The 23519-nt window shown below is 44.5% G+C and overlaps 1 protein-coding gene across 1 annotated transcript in view; it reads right to left on the bottom strand.

The window, feature by feature from the left end:
* The window catches only part of MATCAP2 (microtubule associated tyrosine carboxypeptidase 2), a 334412-nt gene that overhangs the window by 164655 nt on the left and 146238 nt on the right, over positions 1-23519 (bottom strand). Inside the window, exon 3 of the mRNA XM_078688222.1 lies at positions 12829-12972. Within this exon, the coding sequence (XP_078544348.1) occupies positions 12829-12972 (144 nt within the window). The remainder of the gene's footprint in view (positions 1-12828; positions 12973-23519) is intronic.

Genomic DNA, 23519 nt, shown 5'->3' with positions numbered 1-23519 from the left:
ATGCCTATTTTAGGGGATGACTTTAAGTTGTCACTTGCACCTCATAAAGAGAATTCAAATTAAGGATAATGATGAAATGTGCTACTGGAGATACCCTCCTAACCAACATAACCTACTTTGTGCGATTTCTCGAGAACCACGCCTCATGGAAGCATAGCACTGAAGCATGCATGGCATCTTATAAAACACTAACTCCTCTTCAACAACCATGGATTTTAAGATCGCTCAAAACTTGGATCTGGCTACCACATCAAAGTGGAGGTCCGGTCCTTGATTGACAGATGAATCCACTCCTCTCTGATGATAACAAATGTTACTTACAATTAGGTATGTGGTAAGGCATTGCTTCTCTGTAGCCTAGCCCCTACCTAAATCTATTCCAGATGTCTGTCAAGATATCCCTCATTTTGGCCCAGTTTTTGACCCGCAAAAATACAATGTGGCCTCCCATTTTAGCTAAAGAATCCAAAAGGCACATCAGCATATAATAGCATGGCACATCCTTGTTTCCTCTCTTAAAAATGTGTTCAGTTATAGGCAAGGGCCAGGTTTCAGGGAATTTCAGTGAACTACAGATTGGTAATGTGCTAAGATGCACAATTACAGCTCATGCGCATCCTAAGAGTCAATATAATGATTTTTGAGGGAATGTTTTGATATCCAAATTCTTAAACAATTGTATTATTGAAAGGAGACATTCGTGGCCATGTCTCCAATTTACATAGATGTGGATATATACATTACCATACTAATAAAATAGAATCTTTGTTCCTGAGTTGAATTTGGCCTGATGAATAAGAATGACTGCAGCATTTGGGACAATTTGACACTACAGCAAGGCAAGCGTCTACATATACCAGCGATTTTGTGTTTTTTTGTAGGAGGTATCGTTTAGTAACCTACATGTACCAGTATAGTTGTGACACAAACTGACACAAACAGATAAAGGTGTTGTCATGACACAACATTTCCAATGGTCATGTTAAATACAAAATGCATTATATTAATTACGTTTTTTATAGTGTTTCAAAACATGTTTGTGTGCTAACCTTAAGTGCTACAAACAACACATACTACTGTTACCCTTTTATTTTTTTGTTTTGAAAGGTTTATTAAGGTTTTTGAGAATACAATTATTAGCAAGCTACCAATCATTCATAAATAAATGATTACATTTAATATTTTCAAAAGGTGAGCCAATAAATAACATGTCACTATAAAAGTTTGTAGTAAAAGTAACATACAAATATTAACACATTTCTAGCTTTTAAGTATTTTATATGTAATAAAAAGGGTTACAGTAAAGGGAAAGATTAATTGACACACTAACACTAAGGAGTCGATTCCGATCTCATAAGGAAAGCATCCCGACCAAATCGAATCCAGAATGCTTTACGTACGACTCAAAGCGCTGGAGTCCGACCGAGTACGATGCATCTGTATGCTTACGGAGTCGGTTCACTCGAACTATAATTAACTCTATGGGAGCCTGTATACTGAACGCGTATATAGGCTCCCATAGCATAATGGGGTGGGTGGGGGAAAAGCGTACACCCTGTGGCAGGCACCTTTTGGCGCCCGCCACACTGTGCATGCTTGGATCGGGGGGACCCATGGGCACCACTCATGACCGATTCGGAGAGCCCCGGGTGAAGGGGTGCCTGCTACATTCCCCCGAAGTCCGATTCTGACAGCCGTTTCATCTCGCTGAGACCGAGTCAATACGGCTGTCCGAATCGTGCATCGTACTCACTCGTTCGGAATCCGGCTCCATAGTGCTGCACGATTCGGCTATGAATGAGTCGTATGGACAGGATCGGGTTTGGAAATGATTCAGTCGACGCGGACAAGATCTTCCCATCATACTTGGTCGTTCGGACCTGTGTACGATTCAGTCGGAAACAAGGGCTACGAATCGTGTCCAGGAAAGCCGAATCCAATTCAGAGGCCTTCCGAATGACATCGAAATCAGGCCCTAAGTAATAAAGTTCTTAGCGGCGCAATACAACATACCAGCCTGTAAATCAATCTGCCCCATAGGAACAAAATACTATGGGATCACAATTTGAATCCAGAAGGTCACCATTGAAATGAGCAATTATAGTGGTGGCCGGTATTTAACAGCGGTGTGGGGGATAGGTCGCGGGGAGGGAGGGAATAAACAAAATAAATAAACACTTACCTGTGTACTGCCACCGCCACCTCTTGGTCCTCTTTGCCCGCTTCCAGGACTCCAGGGCATGAAGCACCAGTGATTGGACTGAGCGCCGTGGTTTGGCGCACAGCCAGGGAATGGGAGCCTGGGCATGTTCTCCGCTCAGGCTGTAATGCAGCCTGGGTGAAGAACATGCAAAGTGCCAGAGATGGCGACCAAAGCATCATGCACACTTGGAGTAGTCATAGCACCCCTCCCCTGCCCTGCTCGGTGAGCAGAGCAGCCCCACCCCAATCCCGCTCAGCAAGGACGGAAAAATAAATTGATAATATTCTAATTATATTTTTTTCCTTTTTGACCTACTCAGTGGGGCGAAGCTCTTTGGCCTTAGCGGAGGAGCCACCCATGAGTAATTTTTTTGGGCCCCTTGAACACCGAGCCCAATTATCATGGTTGTCCCAATTTTCTGGAGTTTCACCTGGACATTTCAGCTTCCTTCAGTAGGCCAATTTTCTGCATGAAAACTGCCAGGGCTCTGACATGATTCAGGAGCTGGTAATTCCTGTGAGGAGCAAGTTACTTACCTTAGGTAACAATTTTTCTGGTGGATACAGTATCTGCCTGTGGATTCCTCACCTTATGAATACCCCCTGCGCCAGCATTCCGTGGAAATTCTTTCCTAGCTCTCCCATGTCGACGACGATGTCACAATTGCACGGCTCCCCTCGCGACACTGTATGACGTCATCGGAGCCATAAGAGGACCTCGTCGGCGTGCTGACGTCAGTTCCACCTAATTCTTCCGTGCTACTGAGGCAAACGGGCGAACTGACACATTTTCAAATGGGATGTATGTCATTACGACGCGGTGTTTACACCGCGTTACCATTACAATGCAGTTATCACAACGCAAGTCGTTACAACGACTTGCGTTGGAGGGCGCTGGATTGTGGATTATTTTAATTTTCTATTCCAACTCCAGCCCACGTAACAGTAGGGAAGGTGTTGGAATAGAAAATTAAACTATTCCTTGAGCAAGAGCGCCATCCAGCGCAAGTCGTAGTAACAACTTGCGTTGTGATGGCTGCGTCGTAAAGGCCCCGCGGTGTAAACAACGCGTTGTAAAGGATGTTTCACTTTCAAATGTAAGAAAGATACAGAAGACACAGCAGCAGACAAAGGTCAAGCACATACATTCCATCAGTTTCAAATATTTTACATAGGTGCAACTACCCGCTGCTAAGAGATGTCTAGTATAATAAATGTCCTCAAGAAAGGAAGGTGCACTCTAATAAGAGTCAATTGGACGGAAAGTATTTTTTCAAAGGTTCCTCTCTTTTTTCATGTAAATTTTTTCTCATAAAACCGACACAGCCAACACGTTTAGTTCCCCTAGTGCCACCGGAACTTCATCAGGGCTTACACAAAGTTTAATAGGTCCAACCGAGGAGACCCCCACATCTGAAAGATGCCATGAACCACCTCCGGATGAAGCCGCCACTCATGATCGGCCGAGTAACGCCGACTGAGACTGTCCGCAAGTGCATTCAGCACACCGGCTAGATGATTTGCAAACAGACAAATCCGGGAAGGAAGGAAAGCATTTAGTGCCAATCGAAACACCCGCAATTCCAGCAGGTTGAAATGAAACAACCTTTCCTCTGGAGACCAAAGACCTTTGACCTCCAGATCCCCCAGATGAGCACCCCACCCTAAATTGGAGGTATCCGTGATCACTGTGGCCACCGGTGGAGGATGCTGAAAGGGCTTTTCTTGAGACAGGTTGCCCTGCACACTCCACCAAGTCAGCTCCCCTGCAGCTTCTCTGGAGATTCTGATCTTCTCCCTGAGATCTCCGTTGTGCTGATACCACTGCCTGCGGAGGCACCACTGGAGTGCCCTCATGTGCCAGCATGCATGACTGACCAACAGTATGCAGGAAGCGAACAGACCGAGCAGGCAAAGGACCTTCAGGACTGGAACAACCACTCCATCATGAAATAAAGGAATCCTCGCCTGAATGTCTAGAATCCTCTGTGGAGAAGGGTATGCTCGACACACAGAAGTGTCCAGTATTGCCCCCAGTATTGCCAAGGTCAACATTTCGAACTTTTCCTTTCTGAGGTAAAGGTTCAAAATCCTGAGGTCCAGGATTGGCCTTAAACGACCGTCCTGTTTTTTATGTCTTAGAACATGGTTATTTGACAAAATACTGTGTTTTAATATCCCTCATAATCCTCACGCGTTTCCTTTTCCACTGGCCCTTAAGCCCCCTCTTGCGCTGCTTCTCTAATAATGATTAACATTATATACCAGTGTGAGTGTCGGAAAATTTGAAGCTCAAACCCCCTCCAAGTCGTACTGACCAAGCTACGCTCCTGTCAAGGATGTCATGAATTAGAGGGGTTTGCTTATGTCTCAGTGCTAGGACTGCAACCTCTAATATTGTATTGCTACAAAAACTGAAAACACGAAAAATCCTACTAATTTCTTTCTGGCTTTAGGAAGACGTAAGGAAAGGACTGCACAAGACGTAAGAGCTCTGTAATGTCCTGCAGGACACGCTCTAGTGCTTAAGTGTGATGTATTTACTATACACCCACACATCAAAGGCATCACCGGTCAGGTGATCCTGCTAATAAAAGAGGCCACGCACACATGTCCTGGGCCAATTACCAGTACCCTATCCCAGTGTCAGTGTGCCTTAATTCACAAGTATGTGGGCCTAGCGCCAACTACTTTACAAACTTGTGTAGGGAAAGAGCACAAAAAGTATCCCTTAACAGTGTTGAAAAATAGCCCCTGCAGTGCACGAGGGCCTTTGAGCTGCAGGGGGCCCCCTCTGGCACTGTGCACGAGCAGCTGGCCCCTGAGCTCCTGCTTGGCTCCAATCATGGGGTGCCCTCTCCATGATCTTTGCAGTGTCTCCCCTCAAGTTTTGTTAAGTCAATGCCCCTTAGGAATGGGACTTACTGGTGAACCATGCTCAAGTATTGGGTGGCATTGAGGAAAGCCTCAGTAGAAGTCCAGGTCCATGCTTTTTACATAGTCCAGTTGCTTGAATCCTATGTTGAATGGGCAGGAAGAGAAATTACTTTTTCTGAGTCTCTAATGAACTGAAGTCCCTTTTGACCAGGAATACAACTTGAAGCATCATTGAGCAATCAAAGAGATGTTAGTGTTTTTTTACCATTCGGATTAGGAAAGGACAATTTCCATGGGAAGGTGGGCATTTGTCAGCCAGTGAAACTTCTAGGGAACTACTGCGATCTCCAACTTGATTTAATTAATTCCAGGTTAATCTTGCTGCCCCTTTTTTCATTCTGGGTACTGTACTCGAGAATAACGGTTCTTAACCTGTGGTCTGGGGTCAACTGAGGGTCCACAATGCCTACTTTGTGGGTGTGTGACTGCTTATAAATCTTATTAACAGTTTAATGAAGTCTATATAAACAAAGAAGCAAAATGTAACATTTTAAAACGTTATGTAAATTTTAAGGAAGGGGAAGTTGCAGGCTAAAAAATATGTTAGTACCCGTAGATTTATTTGTGGGAGCAGTGCAAGTACACCAAACAGGATCTATTACAATTAACAGTTCGTTTTTTCCATATTTGCGAATTAAAAAACTATTTCATTATTTCCATATTTCCTTGATGAATGCTTGTCTATGTAATTTTGTGGACTGTTTTGAGGTTCATTTCATCAAAGTTGCTTGGGCTGGTGACCCCAGATTCCAAAAATGATTCAGTGGAGGGCTCTGGATCCCAGTAATGATTAAGCGGGGGGTCCCTAAAAGTCAAAAGGTAAGAATCACATCTCTAGAACATTGATTCTGGAAACCTGATGATGGAAGCAATTTTAGCAATAGCTAAGTATCATCACCTAATTGTTAAAATGAATCAGTAAATTTTAATTTGACCTTTCACTTTTCTTTTCGTAAAATACATACATAAGGTTTCACGGAAAGGAATCAGTTGAAAAAGTAAATCTATGAACTCAAATAAAATATTCTCTTTGGATTTGCTGCTCAGACTAAGCAGGCCAAAAATCGTTATATCACCTAGGGTGCTCCACCGATGTGTTCTGCATAGTAAATTAAAGAAGGGATTTAAAACCAGAGGTATCTTTATACACTTGTTTGTTTATCACACACTGGCGAGTCAGGAAATGATCGATGATAGAGTTGCTGGTCCAAATAATTGTAATTAGATATGTCATTATGTAGATGCGATCTGCAGTTAATAGCCTAGTCGCTGAGTAATTGATTAATTAGTTTGAGTTTGTAATAAGACAATGTAATACGACGTACAGTATCAAGTTTTATTAAAATAGATTCAACATCCACCAGGTTTATTTTATGGCTTGTAATGTCCTTGGATGACCCCCCCCCCCCACACACACAATTACACACCAGTATATGTTAACATAAATCCTGCTCACTTTCATCATATTATTAATTTAGGCCCGTAAACAGAGACCCTCATGGACTCAGGCACATCGCTACATTGCTCGGGACATACCTCTCCATCTAACTCATAATCAACTTATATACCACGCCTCCATCCTGGACTCATACATTGTTTATGCTAGTTAAATCTGCCGTTTGCTTGGCATCTCTGAATACAGAAGACCCCAGGGCAGAATTTTAATGTTACATGTTTTCAAGGTCGGTTTTACCACTGGTGGCGTCTTGTGCGACAGTTTGTTGGCGCCCCCCCATGACCACCTCTGCAACGGATTCCCTCTGTATCACCATTTAACTGTGCCCCTCAAGTCTCCATAACCACACTCTCTCAGATTCATTTCGTTTTATAGCGCCACTTATGCCAGGTAAGGTGTCAGAGCATCTTACATCACACACATATTGCACAATTACACTTGTGTAAATCAGTGTATAGGCAACGTTACATAAGACAAAGGACAACAAGGTGTAGAAGTCACATGTCATCCATACTGGTAGGCAGTATAGTTTAAGAGTCCTCCTTGGTTTGGAAAAGCACAAATTCAGAATTTAAATTGTAACACCATTGTTAGGGGTTCTTTTTTTGAAGATTGGGATAATGAAAGACTGGGCAAAGAAACATATAGCTCTAATCTATACCTTGCAGTTTGCATGCTGTTCTATGATGAAAGTTAATAGCTCACTGTTCTATATTAGGATTTTAACTTCTAAACTTCACGTTTTTCCAAAAAAGGATCACTATAACAAAAGCAGTAACCCACTGACCCAATTACATTTTTTGCACTTTGGGATCTGCATGGTACATGTTCTTATCAATAGGCATATTAACCCTCTGCACTACAATTAGTCAAAACTTCTACTAGACAAAATTCCGTCTCACTCTCTAGGAAGAACATTAATCACCAGAGTCATCTTGACATTTGTATTGATGCCTGAACATTTCTGGAGGCAAGAAATGCGGCAGCAGGTGCTTTTAAAATGAAAATATACTTGCAAACATGGCACCCCCACCCCAAGTCAGAACCCGGTGCGGTGGCACCGGTCGTACCGCCCTAGAGCCGGCCCTGCATGATTCATCCAACCTTATTTTACATGGGTGCTTCTGTTCTAACCATCCCTCTATCTAGTGAGAAATTATAAACCAATAGTGAACGGGCACGTCTTAGGTAACCATCGGTGAAAAGGCAGCCTTCGCCTAGATATAACATTTCAATGAACAGAACATTTTTTGTTGGATAGACAGAATGGATTCAGGTAGGGCAGAAGCACAGAATCTGCACTATTCTCCACTTGATACGACCTTATGATCACTGTTAACAACAGTAGGGTTGCTATTTTAAAAATACTGACCTATTGTCAGCTTTTCACATAGTTGACGACCCATCTACTACCTCAAGACGTGTATTACACTTGGATTCAGGGCACATTACTTAACTGGACAAAATCTTTCCTCAAAAGACAGGCATCTAATTGTATCCCTACCTCCAGTCAATTAATTATCTTACTACATTTCAGTAGGTGCTTCCCGGGCTCTACTATTTAATTATCCTACTACATTTCAGTAGGTGCTCCCCGGGCTCTACTATCGCACTATCGAGGACCACCTCGCCTTCAGGAGGCAACTCAAGACCTGGCTGTTCGAGCAGTAGCGAACCCCTTCCCCCAAGCGCCTTGAGACACTCCCGGGTGAGTAGCGCACTATACAAGTGCTATGATTGATTGATTGATTGACCTTCACTCTTAAGCATTTTACCTAGCACCCCCCCTTCAGGAAGTGGTGACATTTTTCAACCTTCCCTGCCACAACTACACGAATCGTTTCGCAAACACAAGGAAAACCAAGGATGTGTAGGGACCAAGGGTAGTATTATGTTCTAAGGAAAAAGGGTCCCTAAACAAAAATACAAACTTTATATAATGCACTGGGAGTATAATTAATGACCAGGAACCGACCAATCAACTTTCAAATGTATTTTCCTAATACATGAAGTAAAAAGTAATGTGTACGAGTAATCACCCCTACGGGATGCACCTATAAAGGTAAGAGAACACACACACAGGTAAAAGAATGAATGACAAAAGAAATACAGAATTAAAGTCACAACTCTGTAAAACACAACACTACTGCACTCATTAATCAATTGCATACAGTCAGTCAGTCGAGTCTGAGTGATTAAGCCAATGACATTTCGATCCACTCAAATGTAAGGATCATCACCAGGTCAGTACAATGTTTGCCTGAATTCATAAACCAATGCGATAAGAAGAAGAATTCAATATGAAAACCTGTAAAATTAAAAAGAAGGAGGGGGAGGGAAAAAAGAAAGGCAACGCAAAGAAGAGGGAGAGAAAAGAAACGGATTAAATTAATATAAGCCTAACAATCTTGCAATGGATGAAGGCTCATGCAAAGACTTTCATGTTGTAGTTACTGTGAATGTGCAACGTGGTCATCTTCTATTACCCAAACATATTACTTATTAATAAAATACATTTAAAAGTTGATTGGATGATTCTAGATTAACACTATAGGTAGCCCCCCCCTGAATAAGTGTGGAATAGGGGAACTCTGTGAGCTACTTAGCATGTAATAGTTGTGGTTGCCGTGCTAAGGGCTTGGTGTTTAGGAATGATTGTTAGAGTGGAGGGAAACCTTGGTGTAAATTCCCTATGTTGATCCCCTTTTGTATGTCACTTTCTCCTTTGTGCCTACTTCAGCCCGTTGCTTGTTAACCTTGTGATATATTGTGCATACTATTTAATATATCCACTGCATCTCATGTTGTCCCTATAATTATGGGTGTGCTGGGAGACTACGCCTTTGAACATCTTAACAGGGTGCTAGACAGCAATAATTGTGGAAGAGAAACTGCTTTACATAATGTAGGGTATGTTGATCGTATGGGTTTCTTTCTCCCTTCCTATCTAGTAATTTGCTATTCTTAACCCCAAATCTATGTAACTTGAAGATATATATACATCGTCAAGGTACATATATGTGGAGTTAAGTATAGTAAAACTTTGCTCACCCAAAAAACTTACCTTCACAATATTTTTGTCCTCGATATTCTTGACAAAATATTCTGTGCATGTGATATTTTAGAAACTATATTATGCCCTACAACCTCTGTTTAATCCCAAGTCTGCAAAGTTATGTGAGACTCACTGTAGACAAAAATAATCTTATGATGCATTTACCTCTCCCTTGGGCTCTCAGATAGGATACACGTATACGTAGCTATAGTGCTATCAAGATTGGACTATGCAGATGGTATTTCCATTGGTATGACTAAAAGAGCATTTGCTGATCTACAAAGAATACAGAGCACTACAGGTAGACAAGTTATCGCCTTAACACATAGGACCATATTACCCCTGTCCCCAAAGAACTACTTTTAATAGTAGTGTCCTCTGTATTGCACATCGGGTGATCATAAGTAAAACTCAGACTATACAATCAAAGAAAAGTCAGATCATGAATTGCTCCACCACTAATAATTCCTACATTCCACAAAGCACTCATTGTAGGCAACTGCTTCTCAGTAGTAACATGCACATTATTGGGAATAAAATGCCAAAAGATATTATCAAGCCACAATCATTTGCAATTCAGAAGAGCTATAAAGTCCTGTTTTTCCCCATAATCTAAGACATAAGAATATCTAAGGCTACAACTACGTGTGGTTTGTATTTACCTCTTGAGAAACTATTCATAATCAAAGACTCAAGTTCTTCCAAGGCTACAATTCTAACTGTTTTGTGTAGGCCGCTTGCAAACCTGTCCTCACACTTCTTTGTATTCTGCCTCACACCAGAAAGAAGATCATACACTGCTACGTCAGCTTTGAAGCACGCTCTTGGGACATCACACTCAACACTGATACTTAATTTTAACAGATGGCATTTTTATCAACACCATTCTCTCATCCATGCAGAATCAGATACGATGACCCCTGGTCCGAAAAGCTCTTCAGGACCTTGACATGGGGCATGAAAGCATTGTGGAAATAATGCAGTAAAATAGGATACAATGTAGTGCTGAAAGACACATCAAATATATATAAGTGGAATGACCCGCATTCTCATGCAGTTCAGAGCAGTATATATCAATAGGTTCTTTCTATTCATTACATTTCAAATTCTATTACGCTTTAGACACATTGCCCAAAGATAGGAACCTTGAGATTACATTAGGAATTGTTTTGTGTGACCTTTGTGTCTGGAATGTGGGAAGGCCTTTAATTAACTTCCTCCTGGACAACTTCTCCTAGAAGACATTTCCATACCTCCCTGTCCATGACAAGCATCCATGACAAGCATCCACATGGTACTCTTCAACCTCTGCCTGACACACTTATGTTGTGATGAACAGAGTTATTGAATGTCTCTGTCTCTGTTGTATCACACCTCTCCAAACCTCTCACCTAAACACAAACTCAAATCTATGTTTATCTCTGGAATTTTCGGCGCAAACCTTCCAAGACCTTCGTAGCCCGCCACTAGATCTTTAATAAACCTCTAATCTCCTGTAGAAATGTCCTTCAGAATTGGGCAGTGGATACAGTGTCCATGGAGAGATAAAACACTGATTTGTAGAGCAGAAAAACCATTTCCTTATTTTTTAATGCCGGTTTCACGTCTCCCCTAAACCCCCAAATTACTCTCACTTTTAAAGCTTCTTTTTGAAAACTCTGACATTAGCCAGAAATATATAACCAATAACCCTTTCTCATTAATGGCCTTGTGGTAATGATTATATAATGCCACCAGTGGTTTTATCCTTCAAATGCTACTGAATATTATTATTTTTATATATGGGTCTCTGCCTCGGGATATGAAAGTTTTTCATTAATAGTGTGTATGCTTTTGATGTGTTGGCATCTCTAGATACATATAGGGCTGCTGCAGTATAAATATGCTTGGCAAGTCACATATTTTGTTCCTTAGAAATTTATAGAAGACCGATGGTGTTGATGGAACTCTGATGGATTGTTGTCCATAGTTTATTAATGCTGGGCAAGGATAAACCCTAAGTTCCCGTTAAACATACCCATTTTGGCGGATGTGGAATTCAGTCATGAATAAATGGATGATAACCATGACTAACATGCACAATTTGAAAACAACCAGAATGTGTACTCCCATCTTTTATTACGTAATAACTGACAATTGATAGATAAGTACAAAATAAGCAGTAAACTGTCGATAGAGGTGTAGAGAGCACCTATTTTGTGTCACATTAATGGAAGGTGTTTTTGAAAGATGCCAAATTAAAGACACTGGGGGGCATATTTACGAGAAAGTGGTGGAGTGCGATGTTAGCCTCCTTGGCTTAATGCCGTGCATCACCACTTCTGAAACACAGGGCTGCACCATATTTGTAAGGCTGCAGTGCAGCCCTGCGTTTCCCCTTGCACTGGTGCTAATTTAGCCGCCTAGCGCCAAGGCAGACACCCTTCCACCATAGTGCAAGAGTGCCTGCGTTGCAGGGGAAGATTGTTTATGTGCAGGAAAGTGTCCCTTTCTGCACATAAACAATCTGATATGGTGTTTTGCAACTTCTATGTGTTCTGCTCAATGCAATACACATAGAAGTTGCAAAATGTAATTTTATTTAATGATTGTTTATGTGCAGGAAGGGACACCTTCCTGCACATAAACAATCATTGGCCGTTTGCTGTTTCTATGTGTGCTGCACAACGCAGCACACACGGAATCATCAAAAATGAGGATAAATTAAACATTTCTCCTCTTTGCGCCAGGCTAAGACCGGGTTTTCCCTGGTCTTAATTTTGGTGCTGCCCCATACTTACGCCACCCTTGTAAATATGGGACAGCGAATGACTACACAAATGGTTTGAAGTGGCTTCCAGCTGCCCTCAAAGAGTTTTTCGACAAATAATGATCTGTTAAAGTTAGGTAATCTTAGAACTGGTTATTGGTGTTTAAGGGTGTCTACTTGTTTCAGTTGGTATTTATAACTAGTATATTTTCTCTTGCTTTTACCCTGGATATACACATATTTCCGTATCAATATCCATATCCAGCAAAACACATTTGAAAATGGTCTCCTGGAATCCGTATCCAGGTAATTTTTGTCCTTGCGGAAGGTTGTCGCTGGTGTTTATTTATATTGACTATTAAGGTGCATACATATCCCTCTGCCAGCATCATAACATTCATTTAGCTGATGTCCTTGAGCAATACCTACTTCCCCGATGCAGCCCTCTTTCTCCATGTACTTCCTCACTTGATACCAGATGCGTGGTTTGGAAAGCAGACTACCCCCAGTCGCCTGCTGGAACTTCTCATAGCTTCCATATTTCTCCAAGGCTAGCACCATAATTTTGATGGCCTGCAAAAAGAATGATTGAGCAGCAGTAAATAAAATGTCAATTTAGAAAAACACGATGTACAGGTTTAGCTATGTTGTCATTGTACACTTTTATGTTCAAAGACTGTCAACGAAAAATTCTTAGATGGAAAACAAAGAGTGAAAAAGTTGTTAGGCCATCAAAGACTATTCTTTCTTTCAAGAATATCTCTTCATAGGAATGTTGAACAGGCTTCATGAAGAGTTACTCAACACTGTCTAATTTTTAGGTCGAGCCTACCAGGCAGCACAGCTGTCTGGTTGCAAAAGATTGGAGCATGTGCCTACAAAATGAAACAACCGGCTGTGTCATAGGCTTTTTTCACCTTAATTAGCCAAACTGCACAGCATCCGGGATGCTGCACACATGGCTAAAAAAATTGAAAAAGCGTATCTATCAAAGGGCTGATCCCCCTAGATGCCCAGGGACATCAGCTGGGGTGTATCTTGTAACCCAGTGTTGCTGATAGTTGTTTACCAATCCGCTCCCAGTAGGCCCAGAACCCCGGACATTCCCACAATGTGTGAATCAGGGTGCCCTTCATCTGCAAGCATCGTGAACAGAGGTCATCAGTCACCCTCAGGGACGGACTGGCTACCAGGCAGTTGTGTGTGCTGCCGAGCTGGGGGCTGTTTTCGTTGATAGGGACCTGCGTGTGAAAAACGAAATTCGTTTTGCTTTTTTTATTTCAATGCGCACGCAGGTCCCCATCAATGAAATAAGCCCCCACCACAGAGAAATTAGCCCTCAGCTCGGCAGCACACACAACTGCCCGGTAGCCAGTCCGGCCCTGGTCACCCTTCCTATCCAGGACAGTCAAGTTCATGTATAGTATGCACTATACGGTATTTCTAACTGAATGAGTCATAACCTTGCCCTAATTGCCACTTCGCTCGGGGTGCCTGCATGCCTGACTCCAATCATCGTCCTCAAGTCTGCCTAGGTTCCTCTCCCATTTCTCCCTGAGGGGATCCTATGATGGAAGATTATTGTTCAGTAAGGTAGATCCGTCATGGGGACCACGGAGTACTCTGTATTCCAGTGTGCATTTCTCCTCTATGGCACCTTGGAGGGCCCCACCCTGCTCCAGGATGTGTTTCATTTACTGGCACCTTAGGGCTTGGCTCCCTGTTAGTTCGTATTCTTTCTGCAACTCATCGAATGGGACTAATGCCCCTTCTTTCCAGACATCTCCTAGCCTGGAGATACCCATAAGGTCACACTTCTCGTGGCCGTCAACCCTATGTACCCGCCCAGGAGGTTCGAGAAGATAGCTGGGTGGCTACCCGAAGGACTGATCCACAGCAAGTGTAAGAAAATGTAAATTCCGAACATGAGAAACTGAGTGGAAGCATATTAGAGGAAAGATCAGCATTTGAGCCATAATCATGAAAAAGGAGTAGAAAACATCTAGACCAGAATGAGAGTGCCGAGGGAGATAGCAAATAGGGGTAGAACTCTGTCTCACAACATCCAGAACACTAAATTGTGTTGTGGGTATTATTTATGAGTGATATTTCATTCTAGTGTGCATTAAAACACTTCATTGTGTTGTTGTGTGATTGTTGAGGTCTAAGCTCGAGCACCCCCACACTACCTCCATGAGAATACTGTGACTACTTGCCATTGCTACCAGTTAGGGCAAAATGCTGAAGGAGTTGTACTTAGCCCAAGTTGTAGAGTTGTAGTATGGCGGACTCCCGGACATCAGAGGTAAATGACCCCAACCACTGCGTTTGAGGCCCAGTAGCCTCTGCTTGCTCTGGGCTCCTGGAAGGGGGCCAGACACAATGCTACATGGGCAAGTGACATGAAGGTTACATATAAGCTGTTACATGGTATACAGTGTTGAATCGTATAGGTTTTGTCACTTTTGTATTTGATCTCTGTTCTATGATATGCCAATTTGCAGACTGATAAGTTATGGCATTTGTCAAAGCTTTGGGTGTCATGATGCAGGAATTTCTTTTGCACTGAAATTCAGAGGAACACAGAAGATCTTCAAGGCTTCTCCCCCTTTGGAATCCAAACCTTGGAGTTGTCTTTATTACGTCTGTGAGAGATGGGTTGTTAGCCAGGAGATACTAGTGTTTGTTCAGTAGCCTTCTTACATAGTGATGCCCTTACCTGTATTTGGTCATAAAATGTATAGTTGTATTATTGTTTCTTATTTGCTCATCTGCTAGGATTAACTGGTTAGCCTTTTGTTTAATTTCATGAATTGTCTGATTAATATAATCTTGTTTATGCCTCTGTTCTACAAATTCTGCAAAAAATTCAGGCAATGACATAAATTAGGTAGCATATATGGATTAATAATGTACATCTCTTCTGAACTTTGAAACTTTTAGGCGCCATGAAAAATGTGGGGCTTACTCACAAAGGTATTTTGGAGTATGTAAAGTAATTTCTTGTATTACTCTTTTACGTACTCTTTCATGTCTTTTAGAAGTTTCTAAAAAACATATAAAATGTGAATAATGGGATAATTCAGGGGCTATTCATATACAAATAGCTTAAACTGAAAGAAATGTGCTGGCTTTGCATATCAGTGAATAGAGTGTTGGATGTTTCTGTTCCTATTTACAAACGCATGCAAGAGCACATAAACGTTATTGTAATACTTCTTTCAGTACTCATGAATGCTTTTATGAATCAACCCCTATGTAAAATCTTCGTTCTCCAATATGGATCACCAGCCCTCAATTCCAATTTGCTCTTACTGAAATGACAACGCTCGACCATATGCAACAGCAGACATCAACTTTAAGTACTCGACTGATCTTGGAACAACAACTACAGAGCAGTGGTTAATTTGTAAAGAAAACGAAGTGGTTAATTTGTAAAAAAAAAAAAAACTAATTGCCAGGGCTCTCTTCAGGATGCAGCTTGCACCAGCCCATTTCTCCTGTTAGTGCCGCCTAAAACAGAACCAGCTACTAACCATGATGGTGGGGGAGTGGGGGTGGGATATTGGGGGTGGCATAATGGCCAGAGATACTGATTTCGGAGCTGGGGAACCAGGTTCGAGCCTTGGCATCGGCTCAACATCCTGTGATTCTGGGGAAATCGCTTAATCTCTATGTAAATGAATGTGTCCTTAACTGGTGCTCATGAAAAGCACTGGTGCTGATTATTAAGTGCCGGTGCTGAGCACCGGAAACCACTGACTCAAATTAAGCACTGTTACAGAGCATGTGCTGCAGACCGCACTGACTACTTTTGGTTGTAACCCTATTATTTCAAAAACTGTTTTTACAGAAGAATTGTAGATATGAACATAACTGCATTTTGATTTGGATCTTGAAAAACTGAGTTGTTGAAAAATATATTCATTTACTTAGGTAAATGTACACATTAAACAAAAATCCATCACAGTCTTCTCAAGGTGCTGCTCTCACTTACAATTAAATCAATATTAACAGGGATATTTTGGGAACAACTTACTGCTATGTATTTTTGATAAGAATCAATTAACAACACAAAAACAATATTTAGTGTTTGGTACTCTTTATACTGAAAATGTTACAAGTTATTCATGTAACTCTCATATAATGTCTTTGTCACTGACTTCATTTGTGCGGGGGTCATAGCTATGTGTTCTTCTTTCATAAGAAGACCCCCAGGAAGACACTCTTTTCAGTGCACCCTCTATCTATGGCTTCATTGGCTTCTTCTTTCTGTACTATGCTGTAATTATGTTTTTTCACTTCCAGTCTCTTCTTCAACCATTGTTTAAACATTTGCTTGCACCTATGTCATTTTTAGGTCGAGCTGGAGTTGCATCCGATAGGATGCTCCAGTTCGACAACTTTAGTCAGCCGTCCGGGGGAATTAGGGACAGGAGGGTGTTACGCGCCTCAGTTGCCGATTTGGCTGGATTTGGGTGCGTGAACGCGCACGCTTTCGCGTTGGTGAACAGGCACGCACGCAGGCACACACACGCGCGCACATGCACGCAGGCAGGCACACACACACACACACACACACACAAACTCACCCGCCACCCCCCCCTTACCAGGCTCGCACCACTGTGGCCAGCGTGTCCAGGTCTTCCAGCCGGTACTGCAGCGGCTCCTCTGGAAGCGGGGGCTGTCATGCTTCAGATCGCTCCAAGCGGAATGACGCATCCAACGCTTGTGCTGATGGGAAGTGTAGTCGTGTGTCACGCTAGTTCCGTTGCAGACAGCCAGCTGCGCACTCAATGTCCCGGCATTCAATTCGGCGGGCGACGCACCCTGGGTACGAAGAGGAGTGGAAGGGAAAGAGGGGAGGGGGCTGCTGGATCTTACCGGTGTATCGAAGGAGAACGCACACTCGTCCTTGTGCACGCGGTCGCCAGCTTTGGGCACCCGAATGGTGGGCAGCACGGCCGCCAGCGCCTCGCTCACCGCCGCCATGGCCTCGCCTGCTTTACACCTCTTCCAACTGTCACAGGAGCCGGCGGGACGCACATGGGCAGCGCGAGACAGTCAGAGCTGGGAGGGGGGAGGTGCCTGCCCGCGCATGCGCTGCTTCTCGAAAAAGGCACGGTGCCCGTGTTGAAATTATCGCCCGGCGCGAGGCGAGGATTTGGGGGCCATACCGGAATTGGTAATCCGGGGGCAGATTGTGTGGATTGACAGAGTATGTGCCTTCAACTGAAAGACAAACACTTGGCACAATAACAGAACACCATAGATGGATAGGGCTAGTGTTGAAAGCGATGACGGACCAGTATAGGGACTATGGAAACAGAAGAAAGACCTTGCAGCGTTAGATCTCTGCACAGTCATGGCAACAGGAGCTTTGCAGGGTGCCGCACACCAGGAATAAAAGCATATTTTGCGTCAGGCGTTTTAATTAAAAACTACCCTGATACACCCATGCAAATTTACCCCCCTGGCAGCTGGTATTTTGCTACCGCAATACTAAGCTTTTATATTTATATCATGATTCTAAAGGTACCGGGGTTTGTAGATTCCTCCTGAGGGATCCTAGAAAATAGACCAAATATAGCTACATTTGGCTTTTTGTGCGAAAAAGTTGTGCAATATAGTCTTATGCTTTTTTCTTTTCTTCTAAAAATGGCATCAACAAAAGGTTTGCCTTACTAGGATCAATATCTTCCCAGCTTTCAGGAGTTGTATCCCAAAAACTTTTTTTACTACAGCTTTTACCAGTTTTCTAAGAGGTAGTCCATTGTTTACAATTTTTTTGTGGTTTTAGCCTGCGTGCAGATTGTGGTGGAAGCAAATGTGAACTCATGGGTGATCTGATTTCAGCAAGGGTTCACTTATGTAGATCCTTCCAGGTTTTCCTGAAGAAACAGTTGAAATAATACAAATGTTTTGGAAGAAAACAGCTATGTGTAATGTTTTTACAAAAACAGTATATTGTTGAGTCCGCCAGATCCTTCTAGTTACAGTGATATATAAGCAGGCCTAGCAAAATCTACGTTCCCACTCGCCATAGCGAGTCAGATTTTATCAGGGCAAGTTATGTTTAGTGCTTACTGGCCCGATCATGAGAGAGTTCAAACTGGCAAAGAATAGGTGTTCTGCTCCTTCAGAAAGTGAATGAGCAATAAAGATGTCTTTACATCTTGTTTTCATCTTGTCACATTTGCTGTGCATCGGAGTCAGATGTCAGCTTAGGTCTTCTTACAAATTGAGACTTATTTATTCTGGATATAAGAGTTTACAAAATCCTTTAACTTTGCAGTCTGAGAAAGTAAAGTGAACTGATAATTGTGCCGGGGTACAGATAGTGTAAAGTAAAGGGCTCTAGGACAGAGGTCTTCAAACTTTTGGATGCCGAGACCCCCCTGCCAACATTTTCAAGCGTAAGGACCCCCTCCTGACAAAAATTTCTAAACCTCTAGGTTATGAGGATGTTGAGGACCAAATTATGCGACAGGCTTGACTAAATTGTGTGAGTAGAAAATGTAAATAATGTTCTGTGATGCTGCATATTTTGGGGTAGCATTGCTTTATAATTTAGAATTTTTTTAAACACAGTAATACTGAGGAAAGATTTCACCCCATCAGTACCAGTTTATAACCAAAATACAGCAGTTAACATCAGAAAGATGTCTAGTCAACCTCTGTGAAGGGCCTCCCAATCGGCAGGAATACGCGCTGCCACATTAGAAGCTCACCTGGCCATGGCCGGGAGCAGCAAGGGTGCATTCAAACCGTGGCGGTCTTGTGCAGAATTAAGCAGTTTACCCATGCCCCTTTCCTCTCACCCCCTTCCTTCCACTTCCTTCCATCCCTCTCTTCTCTCCTCTCCCGACCCCGGATCCCTCTCTCACATTGCAGGCAGATGGTTATTAGCCCCAGGACACCTTTTGGTAACAGTAGCGCACTACAATGTAAATAATAAGCAGAAGCAGGGTATCCACTAGACCCGAAATTCGGGGGGGGGGTTAACACTCCCAGCCAGGGCTTGTCCAAGCACTGTTAGCATACGGTGCAACAGTCTTTCCACCTTCTCCATGAATTCCCTCACTACCACTCACCAACAATACACCTCATCTCTCTATAGCACCTGTCTGACAAACATTTCATTTTTTTATAGCGCTACTCATAGTTTACTCACACTCAGTTCTGTGATGTGCATGGTACATCTTCTTTGTACCAGGCACTTTAACCTTCTGCACTGTGTGGGTGACAAGAGTGCCCATGTGACTGCACGGTGAGCAATGCAACAGTGTGAGAGTAGGGTAAAAGGAGTGACTGCAGGGTGAGTGAGGTGACTATATGAATTTGGGTTCGGCGGTAAGTGCAGAGTGGGACGAATTAGTGCATGGTTAGTGATGGCCTTGTTTGAGTTAGCTTCAGATTGAGCAGTAAGGGGGGGTGAGGATAATGATATTTTGCCTGACCAAATAATGTCCACTACATATACCCTATGTTACATTCATGTGCATGTCACCCATGCATATTTCTCGTAGTGGCCTGAATCACTAGGCCTCTGCAAACATGTCCTGCAAGTCAAGTCATCAAAGTCTCCCAAACGTTAAGCTAAAATAAAGGCCCATGTATTTTGCATTCTGCATTGTGCATTTTTAAATAAATATCGTACTGAGCCCTTTATTTTATTGTGGTTGAACCACTTTCTGAACTTCTGCCAAGACAGTGTTATGAATAACAGTTATCTGTTTTGCTGTACAGAGTGGCATCCCTGCCCGGTGAGGAAATGTAAACAGAACCCGTTCGCGACAGATAAGGCCTAGCTCTCTGTCTCAGCCCCCATGCAATGAACGGAGAAATATATGCTTTTCTGATTCTTAGTGGTGAACAACCTTTTGCTTCAGACAATACATCCCCTATCATATCAGATTGTACAAGATGTGCTTTTCGCCCTGACACAAGAGATGTCTCTGCTAGGCCGAAAGTCAGCTCTCCTCCCAGTTACACGTCAATTGCACGCCATGCTCAAAGTTGCACAATTAGGGCAGAGTTCCAGCTGGTCATGCAAACTCCTCCCCTAAGTACCCACCCACCTATGACATCTACCTATCATCTACCTATGACTCATCAAGTGTACGCCCACATGCTCTTATCTCTTTCTTTCTTGCTCTGCCTGGAGCGCTCCTCCCTATGTACAAGGAGTAAAGAACAAGTTACTTACCTTCGGTAACGATATATCTGTAAGAAACAGTAGTTAGTATTAGATTCCTTACCTTAGAATATCCCCAGGCGTCAGTCTGGATCCGGAAACTTTTGCGTAGCAGTACCCCTGCGCGTCGGTAGGCGTCGTCTGCAGGCGTCCCCTGCGGCTCCGCGTCGTCGGCGTCGTGCGCCGTGATGACGTCGCTGGAGTATATAGACGCCGCCTCCGCGCGCTGACGTCAGTTCTTTGCACACAGCTTTTCCGCGCCAGAACACGCAGAGCCATGTGAGAACTAACACTGGTGCCATTTGAAACTAGGGCCCTGAAAGGGATGTCCTTAACCCTAGGTATCAGTTCGCAGAACGGGGAGGATGGGTGGGGCGGTAAGGAATCTAATACTAACTACTGTTTCTTACAGATATATCGTTACCGAAGGTAAGTAACTTGTTCATCTGAAAGAAACAGGTTAGTATTAGATTCCTTACCTTAGAATAGATACCCCAGCAATACCAACCCCGGTGGTGGGTCTGCGAACCAATACAACCTACACCAGAAAGTCCTGGAGGACCGAACGGCCAAAGAAGCCATCCCTCCGGACTTGACTGTCCAGGCAGTAGTGCCTCGCAAAGGTGTGCAGCGAGGCCCACGTGGCCGCCTGGCAAATGTCCTGCAAAGGGACTCCCCGGCCCAGGGCAGTAGTAGCCGCCGTGGCCCGAGTGGAATGGGCCCTCAGCCCAACAGGAGGCTCCTTCCGAGCCAAAGAGTAGCATGCTTTGATGCACAGGACGACCCACCGAGAGATGGTCCGTTTCTGTACCGCCCTTCCCTTCTTCTCACCCACGTAGCCAACAAACAGTTGGTCATCCACCCGGAACTGGCGTGTGCGATCCATATAGAATGAAAGCGCACGTTTTGGGTCCAGACGATGGAGCCGCTCTTCATCCTTTGAAGGATGCGGAGGCGGGAAGAAGGAGGGCAAGGTGATGGACTGCCCAATGTGAAAAGCAGAGACTACCTTGGGCAGGAAAGAAGGTCGAGTCCGAAGAACCACCTTATCAGGATGAACAGACAAGAAAGGAGGTTGAATAGAAAGAGCCTGGAGCTCACTCACTCTCCTGGCAGAGGTGATGGCTACCAGGAAGGCCGTCTTTAAGGTGAGAAGACGGAGAGGACAGGAATGAAGGGGCTCAAAGGGAGCGCACATCAGGAAAGTCAAAACTAGGTTCAAGTCCCACTGAGGCATCACGAACGGGGTTGGAGGATACATGTGCGTGATGCCCTTCAAGAATCTTAACACAATAGGGGACTTGAATAAAGATGGCTGATCAGGTAGCCTTAAGAAGGCGGAAAGGGCAGAAAGGTAGCCCTTGATAGTGCCCAGAGCAGAGCCCTGCTGGGCAAGAGAAAGAAGGAAGAGGAGAACCTCGGAAAGAGGGGCAGAAAGGGGATCCACAGCCTTTGCTGTGCACCATGCCACAAATCTGTTCCACCGGCAGGCGTATACCGACTTCGTGGAGGGACGCCTGGCTGCCAGAATGACATCACAGACTTCAGGAGGCAAGTCAAATGGCCTCAACTGTCGCCACTCAATCTCCACGCATGGAGGTGGAGACTGGACAGGTTCGGGTGGAGGACCGTCCCCTGCTGCTGCGACAGAAGGTCCTCCTGAAGGGGCAGGCGGATCGAGGGACCGACTGTCATGCTGAGTAGCTCGGGATACCAGTACCTTCGAGCCCAGTCCGGAGCCACAAGGATAACTTGGGCCCGGTCGCGCCTGATCTTCTTCAGCACTCTGGGCAGAAGTGGTATAGGCGGAAAGGCGTACAACAGACCGCAACTCCACTCGCGCCGAAAGGCGTCGCCGAGCGAGTGCCGTCTTGGAAACTCCAACGCGCAGAACTGATGACATTGCGCGTTCTCTTCTGTGGCGAATAGATCTAACCAAGGCTCTCCCCATTGCTGAAAGAGGCCTCTCGCCACATCCGAGTTCAGACGCCATTCGTGATCCACCGAGCACCGACGGCTGAGTTCGTCCGCCCTGGCGTTCAGAGAACCTGCCAGGTGTTGAACCGTCAGAGTCACGCCCTGACGTTCCAGCCATTGCCAGAGGCGCAGAGCCTCCTGGCAAAGGGTCCACGACCCCACACCGCCTTGTTTGTTGCAGTACCACATGGCGGTGGTGTTGTCCGTGAACACCTGCACTACACTCCCGTTGACAAAGGGGAGGAATGCCTTCAGTGCTAGGCGAATCGCCCGCAGCTCCAACATGTTGATATGGAGCCGGGACTCCGCCGGAGACCAGAGGCCTCTGATCTCCGCCTCTCCCAAGTGGCCACCCCAGCCTTGGAGGGACGCGTCCGTCACAACCACGTGCTCCGGTTGGGGAAGGGAGAGGGATCTGCCTCTGACCCAATCGCGGTCCGTAAGCCACCACTGCAACTGTCTCGCAGTGCCCTCCGAGATCAGGACATGGTCGGATAGGTTGCCCTGATGCTGGGCCCACTGAAACTTCAGGTCCCACTGCAGAGCCCGCATCCGCCACCTGGCGTGATGCACCAGTAGGATGCAGGAGGCCATCAGCCCCAGAAGCCGCAGCGTCAACCTGACCGAAACCCGGGATAACGGCTGAAAGATGGGAATCAGAGCCTGAATATCCCGGACCCGCCGTTCCAGAGGATAAACCCGAAACTGCGCCGAGTCGAGAACCGCTCCGATGAAAAGGAGCTTTTGAGAGGGACACAGGTGTGATTTCGGCACATTGATGGAAAACCCCAGCTCGTGCAGGAGGTCTGCCGTCATCTGAAGGTGGTGGACGACTGTCAGGGGCGAGCCCGCCTTCAACAGCCAGTCGTCGAGGTAGGGGAAGACTGAAACCCCTAACCGGCGCAGATGAGCTGCGACCACCGCCATCACTTTCGTGAACACCCGT

The sequence above is a fragment of the Lissotriton helveticus genome, chromosome 4_1, assembly GCF_964261635.1.
Source record: "Lissotriton helveticus chromosome 4_1, aLisHel1.1, whole genome shotgun sequence".
Taxonomy (NCBI): domain Eukaryota; kingdom Metazoa; phylum Chordata; class Amphibia; order Caudata; family Salamandridae; genus Lissotriton; species Lissotriton helveticus.
The sequence above is the reverse complement of the archived record's forward strand: the minus strand, read 5'-3'. Positions and strand labels throughout refer to the sequence as shown.